At 40.6% G+C, this 14,645-nt stretch overlaps 1 protein-coding gene across 1 annotated transcript in view; it reads left to right on the forward strand.

Moving 5' to 3' along the window:
- LOC134089319 (selenocysteine insertion sequence-binding protein 2-like) overlaps nucleotides 1-14,645 on the forward strand; it is an 82,858-nt gene that overhangs the window by 40,203 nt on the left and 28,010 nt on the right. Inside the window, exons 12-14 of the mRNA XM_062543760.1 lie at nucleotides 8,199-8,340; nucleotides 10,215-10,329; nucleotides 12,474-12,694. Of these exons, the coding sequence (XP_062399744.1) occupies nucleotides 8,199-8,340; nucleotides 10,215-10,329; nucleotides 12,474-12,694 (478 nt within the window). The remainder of the gene's footprint in view (nucleotides 1-8,198; nucleotides 8,341-10,214; nucleotides 10,330-12,473; nucleotides 12,695-14,645) is intronic.

The following is a 14,645-nucleotide window of genomic DNA, read 5'->3' on the forward strand; positions in this document are numbered from 1 at the left end:
CCTCTCCTCCCCTGTACTTGCGCGTTACACCCATTTTCAGCTGATCCGCCCAGGAATTAATATGCATGACACGGAAAAACGCAAATAGCCATTCTCAGCTCCTACGGCAGGCAGTCTGCGCTCATTGCGGCCTGTTAATACATATCCTCCCCATGTTTTTACGCGCACGCTACGCCTGAAATAGGCGCAAAACGTTAGTACATCTGGCCCTCAATGTATTAACATGGCCGTATAATCCACAACGTTTCTGACAAAACCACACAGAGAGTTGTATCATGACACAGAACAAGATCAATATATAGACAGCTTTCAAATCCATTCCAGCACCATAAGTAGGCCCCTCTGAGATCTCTTGCTGGTGCCTATCAACCTTCTTTGCTGTGCTCACCAATTTACGCTTGCGTCTGGCACTCTCAGACTGAACAGCATTGGCTTTCAACACCCTGGGCAGCATGGCTGAGGCACCCTCATTAAAAGAGCAAATGGCCATGCTTGCTGCTGCCTCGACCCTGCTCTTACCCACAAAAACAGTTTTGGGGCATCGGGCCCAGATCACAGAATTGAGGCACTCATTCACATTTTGAGTGCCACCATGCTGCATTCTTTTTAGTAAGAGTAAAGTAAGAAGTAAGAGTTTTTGTCTATCGCTAGACATGCGATGGTAGATGGGGAGAAGTTTCTCACCCACCTCTCGTGTGAGGTAAGTGGTGGCATGTCGTGTGTGGCTTTCGGGGGTCTCACCTTTCTCTTCTGCCCTCCGGTACCAACACCATGACACATTGCACCTAGTGTGCAATGGAGTTTCGTCTGTGGACATGGAGTGGAGAAGGCCTGCCCAAATTTCGGCTTTCATGGAATCTAATGACCCCTGATTATTCAAAATGGCCCCCCTGTAATAATTTTGCAATATTTTGCATTTTTTCGCTGTTAATTTCCCCAAACCCTTTCCTCCCAGTTTCCGCTCAGCGCTAAATTTTCTGAGCGCTGTACCCATTCGTTTGTGCGCATGATTGATACACTCAAGCTTTTCAATCTCATGCCCAGGGTATGGGTTCAGTTATAGGACCTCCCTAAAAGCAGAGCTATCACCATCTGACAGCATCTCAGTGTACCGCAACTGGTGGCGACCGACTGACCTGGCCCACATTCTCTTTGCTGCCTCCTGCTCCATTGCCTTACTCGACCCTGAGAAATTCATGGCACAGTCAGTGTGCATTTCTCTCCAGTTGTCAAATTCCTCAACAGTGATTTTTCCCTCATTCTTAGCGCTTTGCTTAATGACACATGCATGACAGTAAGAGGATAAGACCTCAAAGTCAATGACCAGTCCTGTGAGAATGTCTATGCAAATACCAATCCCATAATGGGAGGTGAAACCACGCTTTTGCCATGTGCCATCAAAAGAGACACTGATATTGATTATGGCATCAGCATCCTCCCTCAGCAACTCTGCCACCTCTGGATCAACATCAGCATAGGCCTGCCTGATCTGCTCCCTGGTCTTGTGCAGTGACTCCAGTCTTCTTTCAATTTCTGCCACTACAATAAAAAATGCCTGTTGTATCAAGAACTGTCCCTTTTTTGTTACATAATTACATTGAAGTACATTTATTTTCACTTGAGTGGCAAAAACCCAATTTCTTTTGGAAAGGACCAGGGAGTAGATCATGCAGGCACGTTGGGGGTGGTGGTAGTGTAGTGGTTAAGGAACTGGGTTAGCGAGCAGTAGGATGAAAGCATTCGGTTCAATTTGCGGTTATCACTGTTTTGCCCTTGAGAAAGGAACATAAGCCCAAGTTGCTCCGGGGACAATGTAATCCCTTGTAATGTTGTTGACATATGTAAGTCACTTTGGACAAAAAGGTGTCTGATAAATGTAATGGCATACTGTAGCAACCATTTAGACAAACCAAACTGTAAATGACTATAAAGAATAAGGCCATCTTATAGCAGACAATTGCACTCATTGATGTACTTAGTACACGTATTGATGCACTTATTGTGTTTTTAATTTGTTGTTAGAAATGCTCTTAAAAGCTTAAATGTTTATCATGTTATGATCTGTGACAGATCCATAATTGTGTGTGTGTGTGTGTGTGTTTTTTTGTGTGTGTAAACCTGACAACAACAGCGTAGATGTCCCCTCTTGGGCTCTCTCTCTCTCTAATTGATAATATGTTTCTTCGATATCCATAAGTTGATAAGGCTACATCATTTCATTGTCCCTTTGTCTTTGCCACTGAACTGAAAACTCAAGTTGTACTGCAAAAGACTATTTATTTGACATTTTGTTGTAGTTACAAATACATCCTTGTTCCATCCATGAAAATATGTTCACAACAACAACACTATAAAATGTAACAGGTCATTAGACCTCCAAAATCAACATCCCTATTCCATCCCTAATTCCATAGCCTACCTGTCACTCTCTTGTCATGCCTCTGGTATGTTTTCAGGTGAAGGGAAGTGATTCCCAACACCTTACAGACCTTCTTCAGTGCAGCATATCCCATCCCTAATTCATGGGCCAAAAGCACCATGCGGACATTCACGTCAAAAGCGACATCACCTCTCGTCTCGCTTTGCAGCCGTGTGGATGTGTAAACATTTCGCCTATACCCGTTCTCTCCATTGCAATTACTACACTCTAGAAGCAGACTGCTACAAAACCCATGGTTTTCTGGGTCTACCTTTTATAAATAGACCCGATGCAGCACAATTGGGGCACAAGAGATCGCATATCAATTCATTGAGACGCGCGACATGCATAATTAGCCACTGCTGTGTCGCGCAGTCTGTGGCATTGTCATTTAATCCCCCCCGGTTTCCCAACGACAGCTTACGGTCAGATGTGCTGCTTCCTGATGGCTTTTCAGCTAATCCAACAGATTTCTTTGTCTTTACACACCTCGCAGAGCTCAATTGCTGCTTTCTTTTCCTAGAAAATTGCGGTATCGCCGGCATTTTCGAAAGTCCCGCGGTAAGCTAATTACGGAAGTGTCAGGAGTACACCACGTGATGCGTCTAAGCAAATCATGTTAACAGAAACCAGCAGTAGCCAATGAAATTTCGTCATTAGCTTTAAAACCCCCCGTGGACATTCACGATTGGTTACTGATAGAAAGGAAATGGCTTTATTTGGATTACATATCTTTGTGCAGGAGCTTTTCAACGACACCGGTCATGGCAGTCTTCTGTAAACAGGCGAAACCCGGCACGTTGCGTTGGAATGCTAACTTCTTGGTAAATTTGGACGTAACTTACTACTGCAAGTAAACAAAATGTAATAAAATAAACATCTTCGTGTACATTTTCAACGTTTTTTTTATGGCAGATTGAAAGAACACATATTGAAGGAGTAAACTAGCCCAAAATCTCAAAATTGACCACTGCATGAAAAATCAATGTTTTTGCCTGCCGTGTCTCGCCTTAATTTAGATTAATTAATTTGAGATAAAATAACTGATTAAAAAAATGAACGCAGATTAATCGATGACCTTTGACCCGGAGCCATTCTATTCAGTAGCCATTGGACCGTAAAATGGGGAGACGAGAATGTGCTGCCTGGATCATTGATTGGAACATTTACTTTTAAAAAAACGGCCTGACGGTGTTAAAAAGAAAGTCCTCTGCAATGTCTGCAGCACAGAATTTGCATATCACCGGAGTTCGTCAACTCTTAAGTAGCACATTACTGCAAAGAAATAGTGTTGACATTGCGATTTTGCGATTACATTTTATATGCGATTAATTTAGATTATTTAATCACAGAGTATGTAATTAATTAGATTAAATGTTTTAATCGATTGACAGCCCTATTTACTTTACTTCAGGGCGTAATGTTAACAACTGCATTAACATTATGTTCGTTTGTTTGTTGTTCTGTATTGACAGCAGACGGTAGAATGCAGGTACACGCAATGGATATGTTTTTAAAGAGAGTGCATTCGCTTCCACATGAACCTCGGAATGTGCCGCACCAGAACAAAGACACTGAATGCTGAACCTATGCTTTCTATCGTGCGTGTGGCTCGTTTTTCTGATTTGCTTGCTAAATTTAACTCATTGGCTGCCAGCGATTTTCAGTGCAGAGCGCTCCATACTGCCAGACGTTTTACAGCATTTTGACTGTTTTTCCAAGATCCACCGAACGGTGAGCTTTATGACTATGTAAACACTGAAGGTACCAAATGAAAGAGTAGACTCTCTTCTTTCACCAGGAAAAAACGGTTAGTTTCTATCGTTTTCCGTTCTTTAGTAATCGTCAGTAGAACATGGGTTAGTTTTGCTAAAAACACCTGTTTTTGACCAAAACATGGAGAAAACGATCTTTTTGTGAAAATCAACTTTTTAACGTTAGCGATTCAGGAGTATGTCTACCACGATTGCACTGTTATCTCGTCAGTCTCGTCAAGGTTGCTAGGGACTCTGATGGTCGCTAAAGACTCTGAACAGGACGGTAGACTTAGCAAGCTAGCACTAGCAAAGTTGTTGTTAGTCTATATAGCAATATCCAATGTAAATGGATCATACCGTTCACATGTTTTCCATCCAGAAGTAAGCATATTTTGGATATTTTGGATTTCCATCCAGAAGTAAGCATATTTATTCCCTGCATTGCGTGCAAACTAGATCCACTGTGGTCGATCTTCAGTGTCTTTGCTTGTTGCATGCTGCATGCTGTCTCTGCATGTGCACTATAGGCAGATACTAATCATCCAAATGGCACTGCTGTCATCTAGCGGTTGGGATCGCTAGTACAGTCTGTTTACAAGCCTGAAACTCTGCCAGATCGTTCCCAAGCCCACCCAGGAGCCCTCCCCATTGAAAAAGGCAATTGACGTCTATAGACGTCAATGGCAGTGAATGAGTTAAAAAGCCACACAATTTAACAGAGCCTGCAAATGGTTAAAGTGATGCTAGGCCCAGATGCTGCATAAGAAATGGAAAAACTTCACTGGCCAGTTGGCCTTGCCAGCTGATCGCTATCGTGAGATACGTGGATGATGAGATTTCAGATAATTTTATTTGGCAAAGAACTGGACAATGCTACCGGAGATGAGTTGTTCAGGGTAACAGAATTGTTGCCTGCTTTACAAACCATGAGCGTACAGGGAAGCTACATCAGGTGCAGAACTGAAGTGTTGAATTAGCTTCCACTATTAAAGTAGCTACAAGAGTTGTGGGATAGAGACGGAAAATAGACCAGTCTTCTAAAATGAATTGTACACGTCGCGAACGGAAAGCTTCAGCAACGTGTCCGGTATAGCTTTCCAGTTAAGTTAGCAGGGATATGCGTAGTTTGCACTGACAGGGCAGCATCGATGACGGGTCAAGTCAAAGGCTTCATAACGAAAGCCAAGCAGAAAAATCCTGCCATGGTAGCGACGCATTGAGTGTTGTATCGGAAAACTCTTAACTGTAAAAAAAATGATGCCCCCGACCTTGTTTTGAATCAAGTCGTAAAAATAGTTAATTATAGCCTATGTTAAGTCACGTCCCCTTCAAACACAATTAGCTTATCCTCTGCAATGAAATGGGTATCCAACATATCACAAGGTTAAATAAGATGCATGAAGCACCAAAATGACACAAAGGAGAGTAAAAGGTAAAAAAATAGGGGTGCCATGGATGTAGAGGGATATGTTCAGGGGTGCCGTGAACCAGAAAAGTTTGGGAACCACTGGCTTACATACATAAATTCCACATAGAGAACCACGACTAACATTAGTTGGCAACACACGCACAAACACGAGTCCCAAGCTAGTCTAACTAGGCTAGTCAGCGAGGCTAGACAAATGCTAATATGAAAACGTTTCTATAGGGTGACCAGACGTCCTCTTTTGCCCGGACATGTCCTCTTTTTGAAACCTAAAAATGTGTCCGGGCGGAATTTCAGAATCGTCCGGGATTTTGTTATTCTAGCCTAACGTGTTTTCACCGAATTTGCATTGCTCTCTCTTTCATTCACATAGTAGGCTAATCACGCCCTCCCCCTACAGTTCGCTTTGCATTGAGTTGAAGTGTCTGAGCCTGACCTTAGAGCTACCGTCATTGGTCGATATTCTCGGCCTAAACATTTAATTGGTTATTCACCTCATCAGCGCACACTTCCTTGTTTACCACTGGCAACGCGCAAAACTATCCGGCATCTTCAGCCATGCCGAAACGCAAGTGCAAGTTCACTGACGAATTGAAACGTAATTTCCATGTTTTTGTCGAGATCAATGCAAAGCAGGGAGTTTAGGAGGACTGAAAAGTATCAGCCATTGGACAACTTTTCAACTTTTAAAAATGTCTCATTTTGTGCAATTAAGTTTTATTTTTTATTATTTTTGTTTTACCATTGTTGTGACTATACTTTACATTGTATAGCCTACAAATGTATAGTTTGTTTTTGCACATTTAAAACTTGCCCGTGCTAGCTCGGTACTGCGTGATCAACGAAAAATGCTTCTTCCGTGGCTTAGTTGATGTATTTTCATTCAGAATTTTTTTTTTTTTTCAATTTCCGCCAAACTTACACTTTAATATCATCTTTTATGTCAAATAAACACTTGTGTACGTAACAATAAAACAAACCAACACTTACGGATATATCTTTCCAAGGCTACGAAAGTAGAGAGTCTTTGCCGTCAACTCATAACTTCACACGTTTCTAAAATGTATTACGCTACCCAGTTACGCCACAAGGTGTCCTCCTTGCCCTTCTAACAACATTGATTGACTAGCAGAGAATCAGGCTTTGTGGTGTCACATGATTCTTTGGGAGTGATTTACCCAGAATGTTCAGGTCAATACAAATCGTCCAAAACACACCGTCGCTGTGAAACATCGTGTGTTTTACGACTATATATAGCAAATGAACATCCAATACATTTAACAGCGAGTAAGTCCATACTTGCCCCTCGGGGTCATGGCGTTGCTAAGATCTAATCAGTCTCAGGACGAGACATCGTTGCGGACAATCCCGGTATCTTAACTTCACTGTACCATTGCAGACCATCTCCGTCACCCAATCAGTAAATGACAAAGTATGAATATGCTGTCATGACATAATGCAGCTGTCGGAATCCGTGACAGAACAACATGGTGCTGTGGCAATTGCACAAATACATTTTACAAGAATGGCCATAATTAGATTTTTTTTTTCTTAAATATCAACATTGTATCTTAAATCACTCTGAAATGTCCTTTTGGCATTACCTAAGCAATTTAAGATGAGCTATTCCAATTAATAGTATACATTCGCCAACACACACATTTTTGCTAATTATAGAGCCATCGAGAGACCAAATAACACCAAATGTATTGAGGATGCTTTGGATGAGATCTCAAGTCATCCCACCAAATATGGCTTTCATACGTCACAGCATTTCCAAGAGGGGCACACTTCCTGTTTGGCGGCTTCGCTCGCTGAATTTAATTGGTTGTCACAGGTGAACGCTTGGACGTATGAAGGTGAAATCAAGGCAATTGATCCGCCTTGGTCTGTAGATCACGCGTGCCAAGTTTCATGATGATCGGATAAACTATGCGGCCAGAGTCACTTTACTTTGACTTTGGACAAAATTCTAAATGGTGGAAAATCCATCATGGCGGAATATGGTGCGTTTGAATCGGCTGAGTCAGAGGATCCCAATGGTATAAGTTTTATCAAAATCGGCCATACGGATCAAACGTTACGGGCATGAACGTGTTTTCCAACTGTAGTGGCGCTAGGGCGTGAGAGTGGCGAGCATGAAACCTGGTGGTGTCAATCAGGGTAGTCTCCTCTATCAGCGTACCAAATTTCATGACTTTATGTCTTACGGTTTGGGCTACAGGTGGAAAAATGTGTGGGCATCAGTGCTCAAAAATCGCTTCTCCGTTCATTCCTATGGGAAAAAATCGACCGGAAAAACTGGAATAACAGGAGAATGACAAGGCGTATCGAAAAGCTGTATACAAGCCACCATTCTCGCATCAGGATGCACGCGTGAGAGGTGGAACGGTGTCTCTAGCTCCAAATCCCTAGAACAAGATAGGGAGACAAAAGTTTGCTTCAAGATAAATAATATGAAATGCACGGATAACAATAGTGTGCTTTTGCAAGCACACTAATATTAATCTGTTAATGTCACTTTAAATCTTGCTACTTGTATTGATAAGATGTTGATTCATTCTTTGTAGTCAATTCATATTTGTATGCAATTCAGGTCATTCTGAAGGAACGGGAGGAAAGAAAGAAAAACCGTTTGCTGGAAGAACAAGGTCTATCCCCGTCTACTCAAGAGTTTCAGAACACAAACGTGGATACTACTGAGAGCCTGTGTAATGTGGATCAACCTGATTCTCAAGGTACTGGCTCGAACACATATGTGTTTGAATTTTGGTCAACCTTTGACATATATGGAGGTTCATATTCCATCATTCTGTATTGTGCTAGGAATTATTACTAATTAGATGCTTTGGACGAGGACTCCTCCAAGGGTCATTTGAGGTGACAAATGACTCTTGGATAATCTCCCTTCATAAATTGAGGCTACATTAGTCGTAGCTGATCATCAAGTGAGAAGAGTGTTAGAGCAGGCGCGCTGGCAGCAGTAAACTCGTATGCATATTTCACAGGTATATTTGTGATATCATTCAGTATTAGGCCTACAACAGTAAATGTCTTGACTGAAACATGCTTTGCGCACAAATTGTAGCCTATGTTTACAATGCCAGCGCATTCCCCACGTGCATCACACACTGTGTAGGGCAGCAAAGGGCTTTGGGGCACCAACATTTAGTCAATAGATATAAGTAGCTTTACTTCAAACTGCTTTTCATTCTTCCGAAAGTTTACAATGTCAATCGATGCAGCAGAATTTGAACGTTATGCTACTCAACCTACCGTATTTTCCAGACGATAAGCCACACTTTTTTTCACAGTTTAGCTGGCCCTGCAACTTATAGTCACCATTTACAGCTGCAAGAGCCAGAGCCGTTATACATGCTATACAGCCGTTATATATATAATTTATGTGATTTGGACAATGGGCAATAATATAAAGAGTGGCCTTTGCCTTTGTGTAATGGAATTGGAGTCTTGACGTCTTCAACATTTTCCCCCCTTAAACTAAGCATTTACATGATCTGCCGAATTAAACACATTCCACTCAGGCAAGCAAGGTGGCTACCAGGCTCATAGTTCACTTGCAAACAGAAAATGTCCAGCTAGCATTATGTCATCACATGCTTCCATTTCCAAAGCAATAAATACTGTTCATACCAACTAATTATCATGCATATCATTGTGCATATTGTGCTATACTGTAAATGTGACACAAATAATGCTAGAGTTTGTGGATTAGCTATAGTCTGTATTTGAATGGCGGTGTCAAAAGTTTGGTATCTAGACTGAATGCCTTGAAGTGACCGTATAAATAAGTTAAACTGCATTAAACTGCTAGTATTTTAATAGTTGTATTTTTCTTAAGAAATTAATATTGTAAAGAAAAAATCTTTTTTTTCAAGCGTTTAACAGTAAAAGGCACAATTTCTTAGCAGTGATTCTGACAGCATTGCATTGAGATTAGGCATTGCATCCTCTACGGTCTTTGGAACATTTTGGCGTTGGGTTTAAGTTTCAAATAACTAGTTAAGATTCAGTTAATGCGTAGAGTATGGATCATCTAAAGGCTTGGGACAACCTAACAGCAATGTAAGGTATTGTGTGATGTAAGCAAATCCTTATTGTTAGTAGGTTACCATAGCTGTGTTTTTCTCTATCACAAACCACAACATACGCTCATAGGTTACGCTTTTCCTTTTTACGTGTTGGGTAGTGAAGTGATAATGCATAAGGTAGCTAATGTTCACGTCACGTGAGCCAGAACTGCTTGCTCTGTAAAGGAACTTCGGTTTGCCGAAGCCTATAGCCGTTGTTAAAAGTTAGACGCCTTGCATTTGTGCAGTATAGGCCTAAGGGATATCATTGGCTGATGTAATTGAGAAGGGCTTTTTGTTCCTGTTTATGTAAAGGTTTAACATAATGCTCAATAAGGATATACACTGCATGTTAGTTAGAATAGCTAGGTTTTTTTTTTTATCTTTTATATTTGGAAGTCCAATGATCACCCAGTGTATGTAGACAAAAATGGGTGACACATTCACAACATCAACTCTTCCCATGGGTTAGGAGACAGGAGTGATATTTTAATCACTCAGCGTGTGTGTTTCTACTGCAGGTGAGATCGGCAATCTTTTTCTTGATGGTCCTGAAGTGGATCAACCACATGAAAATACCCTGATGGAGGCCACCATTCCACAACATCCTAAAATCCACAGTAGAAAATTTAGAGAGTAAGTAAAGTGGTAGCCTAATGTGTCAGTGCTGTGGTCTAGGTAGGGATAACATTAGTTGAAATTTGCTGGTGTTCATTGTAAATTGTAGAATTTTTCCAATGGAGTCAATCAATAATGTAACTAGAAAAGCACTCCGAGAGTGCAGACCTCTGCCTCTACTGTTCTTCCTTGGTTGTCATACATTTGAACCTAAACTATTCAGATTGCCACCATCTGGCCATACCATGCCATTACACCGCCAAGCAAAAAACATAACCGCCTCCTGAATCAAGAAGGTGATACGAATCTCTCCCAAAATATAATAATTTCTTCCTTGGGTCATTTCAGACCTTCCCTGAAAATGTCATCGAAATCATCCATCCATGACTTTTTGAGTTATTTAGCTAACAAACAGACAAACAGACCCTGATGAAAACATAACCTTGGCGGAGGTAATAATCTACATTACTACACAATGTTGCAATGTAGTTAGTAATAATCCTTACAAACCTGTTTCATGGGAGACTGTGCTCATGCAGCTGTGAAGTGGGAAGGCTCCCACTTAGAAGCTCCATACCTTTTGATGTTGTCAAGTGAACGCTCTTAGTTCAAACAGGCGACATCGCTAATGTCCATAGGCTAGCTAGCCAGAAGGCTAACATCAACAAGTTATCTGGGAAAGCCCTCTCACAAAGCCCTCACTTCAAACTTTGAAGTCTCCAGTTCAGTTGTGATTTACCCCAACCCCTGTTACTAGTAGATGATGTCAGAGATTAATCCAGAAAAAATTGAAGCTTGGAAATGTATAGAAATGATATGCGTACTGAGCTAAGCTTATCCACGCATGGAGCAAGATGGTTGACAACTGTTGACTAACAACCACTCTTAATTAATGTCTAGTATTGTGAATTAAGAAGTGGAAAATAGATATCTTTAAAATGCACTCAATTAAACCACCATAGTGAATGGAATCCTTTGTTGTCAGATAGCATGTTGCGAGTACAGTATGTCTATTACTACTAATAGCATGTCTATTTCCTAGGCAGGTATTTACTTGGGACTATGTTGTCCAAAGTCATTACCTGCCTAGGAGATCGCCTAGTCTTAATCTGCATTGCCATTTGTACTCTTTGTGAAGTCGGAGGCCACAAGAAGTAAGTTAAATATTTCAGTGTGTTCAATTAGCTCTTAAAAATGTTGGAGTTTTGAAAGTTGTTATGAGTTAAATTGAAAGTCTGATGCCTAATCAATCTTTCAAATGTTAACTTGAAAATAAATATTTTAAAAGTATTCACTATTTGTGCTAATTCTGAGCACTAACTGTTTCTCTGCAGGCAATAATACCAGAGCATGAAGTAACAATGCACAGTGACTAGTTTAAGACGTCAAGTCAATTCAAGTCAAGTCAAGTCAAGTCAAGTGATTAGACGTGATTGGACTTGGTAACTGTTGACTTGGGTTATGTGGGTCTTCTCTGTCTTGACTTGTTACTTGACTATAGAGATCGCTAAGACATGTGACCAAAGTCATCAAAACACAAAGAATTATGGGTATGTTTGGCTCGCCTGATGCCAGCCCATGTAAACTAGTGGGTCTGGGTCTATGATCTGGCATGATAATAATGAAAACTAAGTGTGAAAAAATTGTGTGAAAAACAGTTATAATCTCGCGCTTCCTTAGTGCTGCTATCCAAGCCATTCCTCGCCTTTTTGTCACCTCTGAAACATGACGTATACTATTATTTTTCCACGCTGGAAAACTATAAAAGATAAGCTTCATGTTACTCTATTGAATTTTATAACACAGCAGGTAAACGGCATTTCGACAACTGCACTTCGTTGTTCCCGCACGTCAGTAAAACAACTTAATTTTGGGCCACCTATTCCCAAAATGCGTTGCGTTTTACGTCACGTTCTCAATCTCTATAGGCTTAATTGTTTTGCATTGAGACTTACTTGTTACTTGACAAACAGTGACTTTGTACAAACAGTGACTTTGTTCCATCTCTGCACCATCCTACCCTGAAGTGTTTGAAGTGCTTGATCATGTTCAGGTTAAATATACAAGCACCCACGCCAGTAGTGTCTACATGTATTTGATTTTCTTTCACTGTTACGCCATGCTGACACAGTCATCTAAAATACAGCTCTTTATTCTGACAGCTACTGCAACCAGGTCCTGAGTAAGGATGTGGATGAATGTGTGACCAACCTGTTGAAGGAGCTTGTTCGCTTTCAGGATCGCCTGTATCTGAAAGATCCAAGGAAAGCCCGCATAAAACGCCGGCTAGTAATGGGTCTACGAGAAGTTCTCAAGCATCTGAGGCTTCATAAAGTAAAATGTGTCATCATCTCACCCAACTGTGAGCGCATTCAGTCCAAAGGTAAGAGTGAATAGTTGCATATTTGAGTTTAACTTAATCAAAGCAGGTCTGAACAAAAAACATATATTTAGTGCATAATTGTTATTAAAGGGAATCTGTGGTTGTTTTTTCAACCTGGGCCATATTTTTTTGTGTGTTTCACTATTGAGAAATGGATAGTATTGAAAGATACATAGTGTAATGTCCCAAAATCACATGGTTTTGCCTGTGCTGGCTCATGATCACTTGGTTAGGCACTTCTGTCTGTTGGAATTGCATGAATTAATGGACATTAACCCTATGAGCCCTAAGCTGTTTTATGGGCATTTTCACTACCTCTAATTAGAAGCATTTATCCTGGTCATTGTAAGTGCCATTTACACATGCTACATATTGTTTTTTTCAGCACAGTCTAGGCTACATAGATCTGCCACAATATTATGTATAAATACTTGCATTGATTTGATTCAGATTTTTAAATAATACAAATGTAAAAAGCATACTATACAAATTCTTACATTTTGACGTGTATCTCACCACAGCAAGCTGACAGTTCGACATGATTTGCATGGTTGTGTAGGCCTGACTGTCCTGAAAATGTCAATATAAGAACCATGGTGGAGGTATACTTTGGGGCTGAGCAATTTACAGAAATAAGTGGTGTGTGCCTTCCAGAAATAAATGGCCATTTTTATTTAGTGACGAGAAATGACATTTTGACACTTTAGCGCTCCACATTTGTGACACTAGCTGATCTAACCTGACTTGTTTGCGTGGTAGCACACATGACGTGCACAGATGATGATTCTCTATAATATTTTTTACTGCATTGCAATGAACAAAGTAAAGGCAAAAATAGTGTTTATTTGTCAAACAAATTTGGATGCAATATGAGTCTTGAATTGGATACCATACAGGAGTTTGCTAGGATCTCAAAACCGTATTATGAACGTGACTTGCCATAGAGAAACACATGATAACGTTGCATTATGAACATAGGCTATTATGCCACACAAAAACATGGGGTAAGTGGAGCTAAATGAAGTTATTATTTTGCTGTCACTTTGTCTGTTTTATGGTTTTATGTTTTGGGTATCTGTGGATAGCTCTAACTCTCCTCTTTCATCTGACACGAGTGTCATATCTTTCTGATAGCGGTTTCAAGAGTAAATCAAACGAGAGTAATGGTAGCCAAAGCTATGTGACATTATGATTTGTTCGTCACTTTGTCTGTTTATAACACAAAAAGATCGATATCTTTGGTATCAATGGAAAGCTCTGTTTCTCCTCTTTCATTTGATATGCGTGTCATGTCTGTGCGATACCGGGTTCGTGAGGAATTCAAGCGTGAGTACTGGATGCCTGGGTGAACGCAGAGCAATATAGACTGTAAATATGATATACTTTGATTTAACTTCATGATTTTATTTCATTTTCATACTTGATCATACAGACAAGTGTCTAGTCTCGTTGGAAAGCCCCGGTTCTGCTCTTTCGTGCATCTTGCTGCGACAAATAATCGCGGAGCAATGTAACAGAGAAGAATGGGTCTGTTTTTTGACGCACTTTGCGTCCGTCGGGCTCATAGGGTTAAGGAGCCAGACACTCTAAATCTAAGTCTACCAGCCACAGTGTATAGTTTTTTTTCCAGCAGCGGTGTTATTACGTGCTGTCAGTAAGTAACTAAGCTACGCTCTACCCGTAAGAAGCATGTGAAAAAAAGCCCCTTACACCATGACTTCTGGCAAGTTTTGTGGCCAGAGATTGACCGTTTTAGACATATAGATATGACCTAACCATCAATAGATTCAAGGCATTTCAAAATTGATTGCAATCACAAAGCATGATAATTGCAGCACATACAGTACCTTCAACAGGTCACAAACCGAAACCTTCATTTAGATACAATTATAATTTGGTATGGTGGTGGCTAGGTTGGCATTGTTGTTTTTATGGTGGTTGTTAGGCGGTT

Source organism: Sardina pilchardus, chromosome 8, assembly GCF_963854185.1.
Source record: "Sardina pilchardus chromosome 8, fSarPil1.1, whole genome shotgun sequence".
NCBI classification, from domain to species: Eukaryota; Metazoa; Chordata; class Actinopteri; order Clupeiformes; family Clupeidae; genus Sardina; species Sardina pilchardus.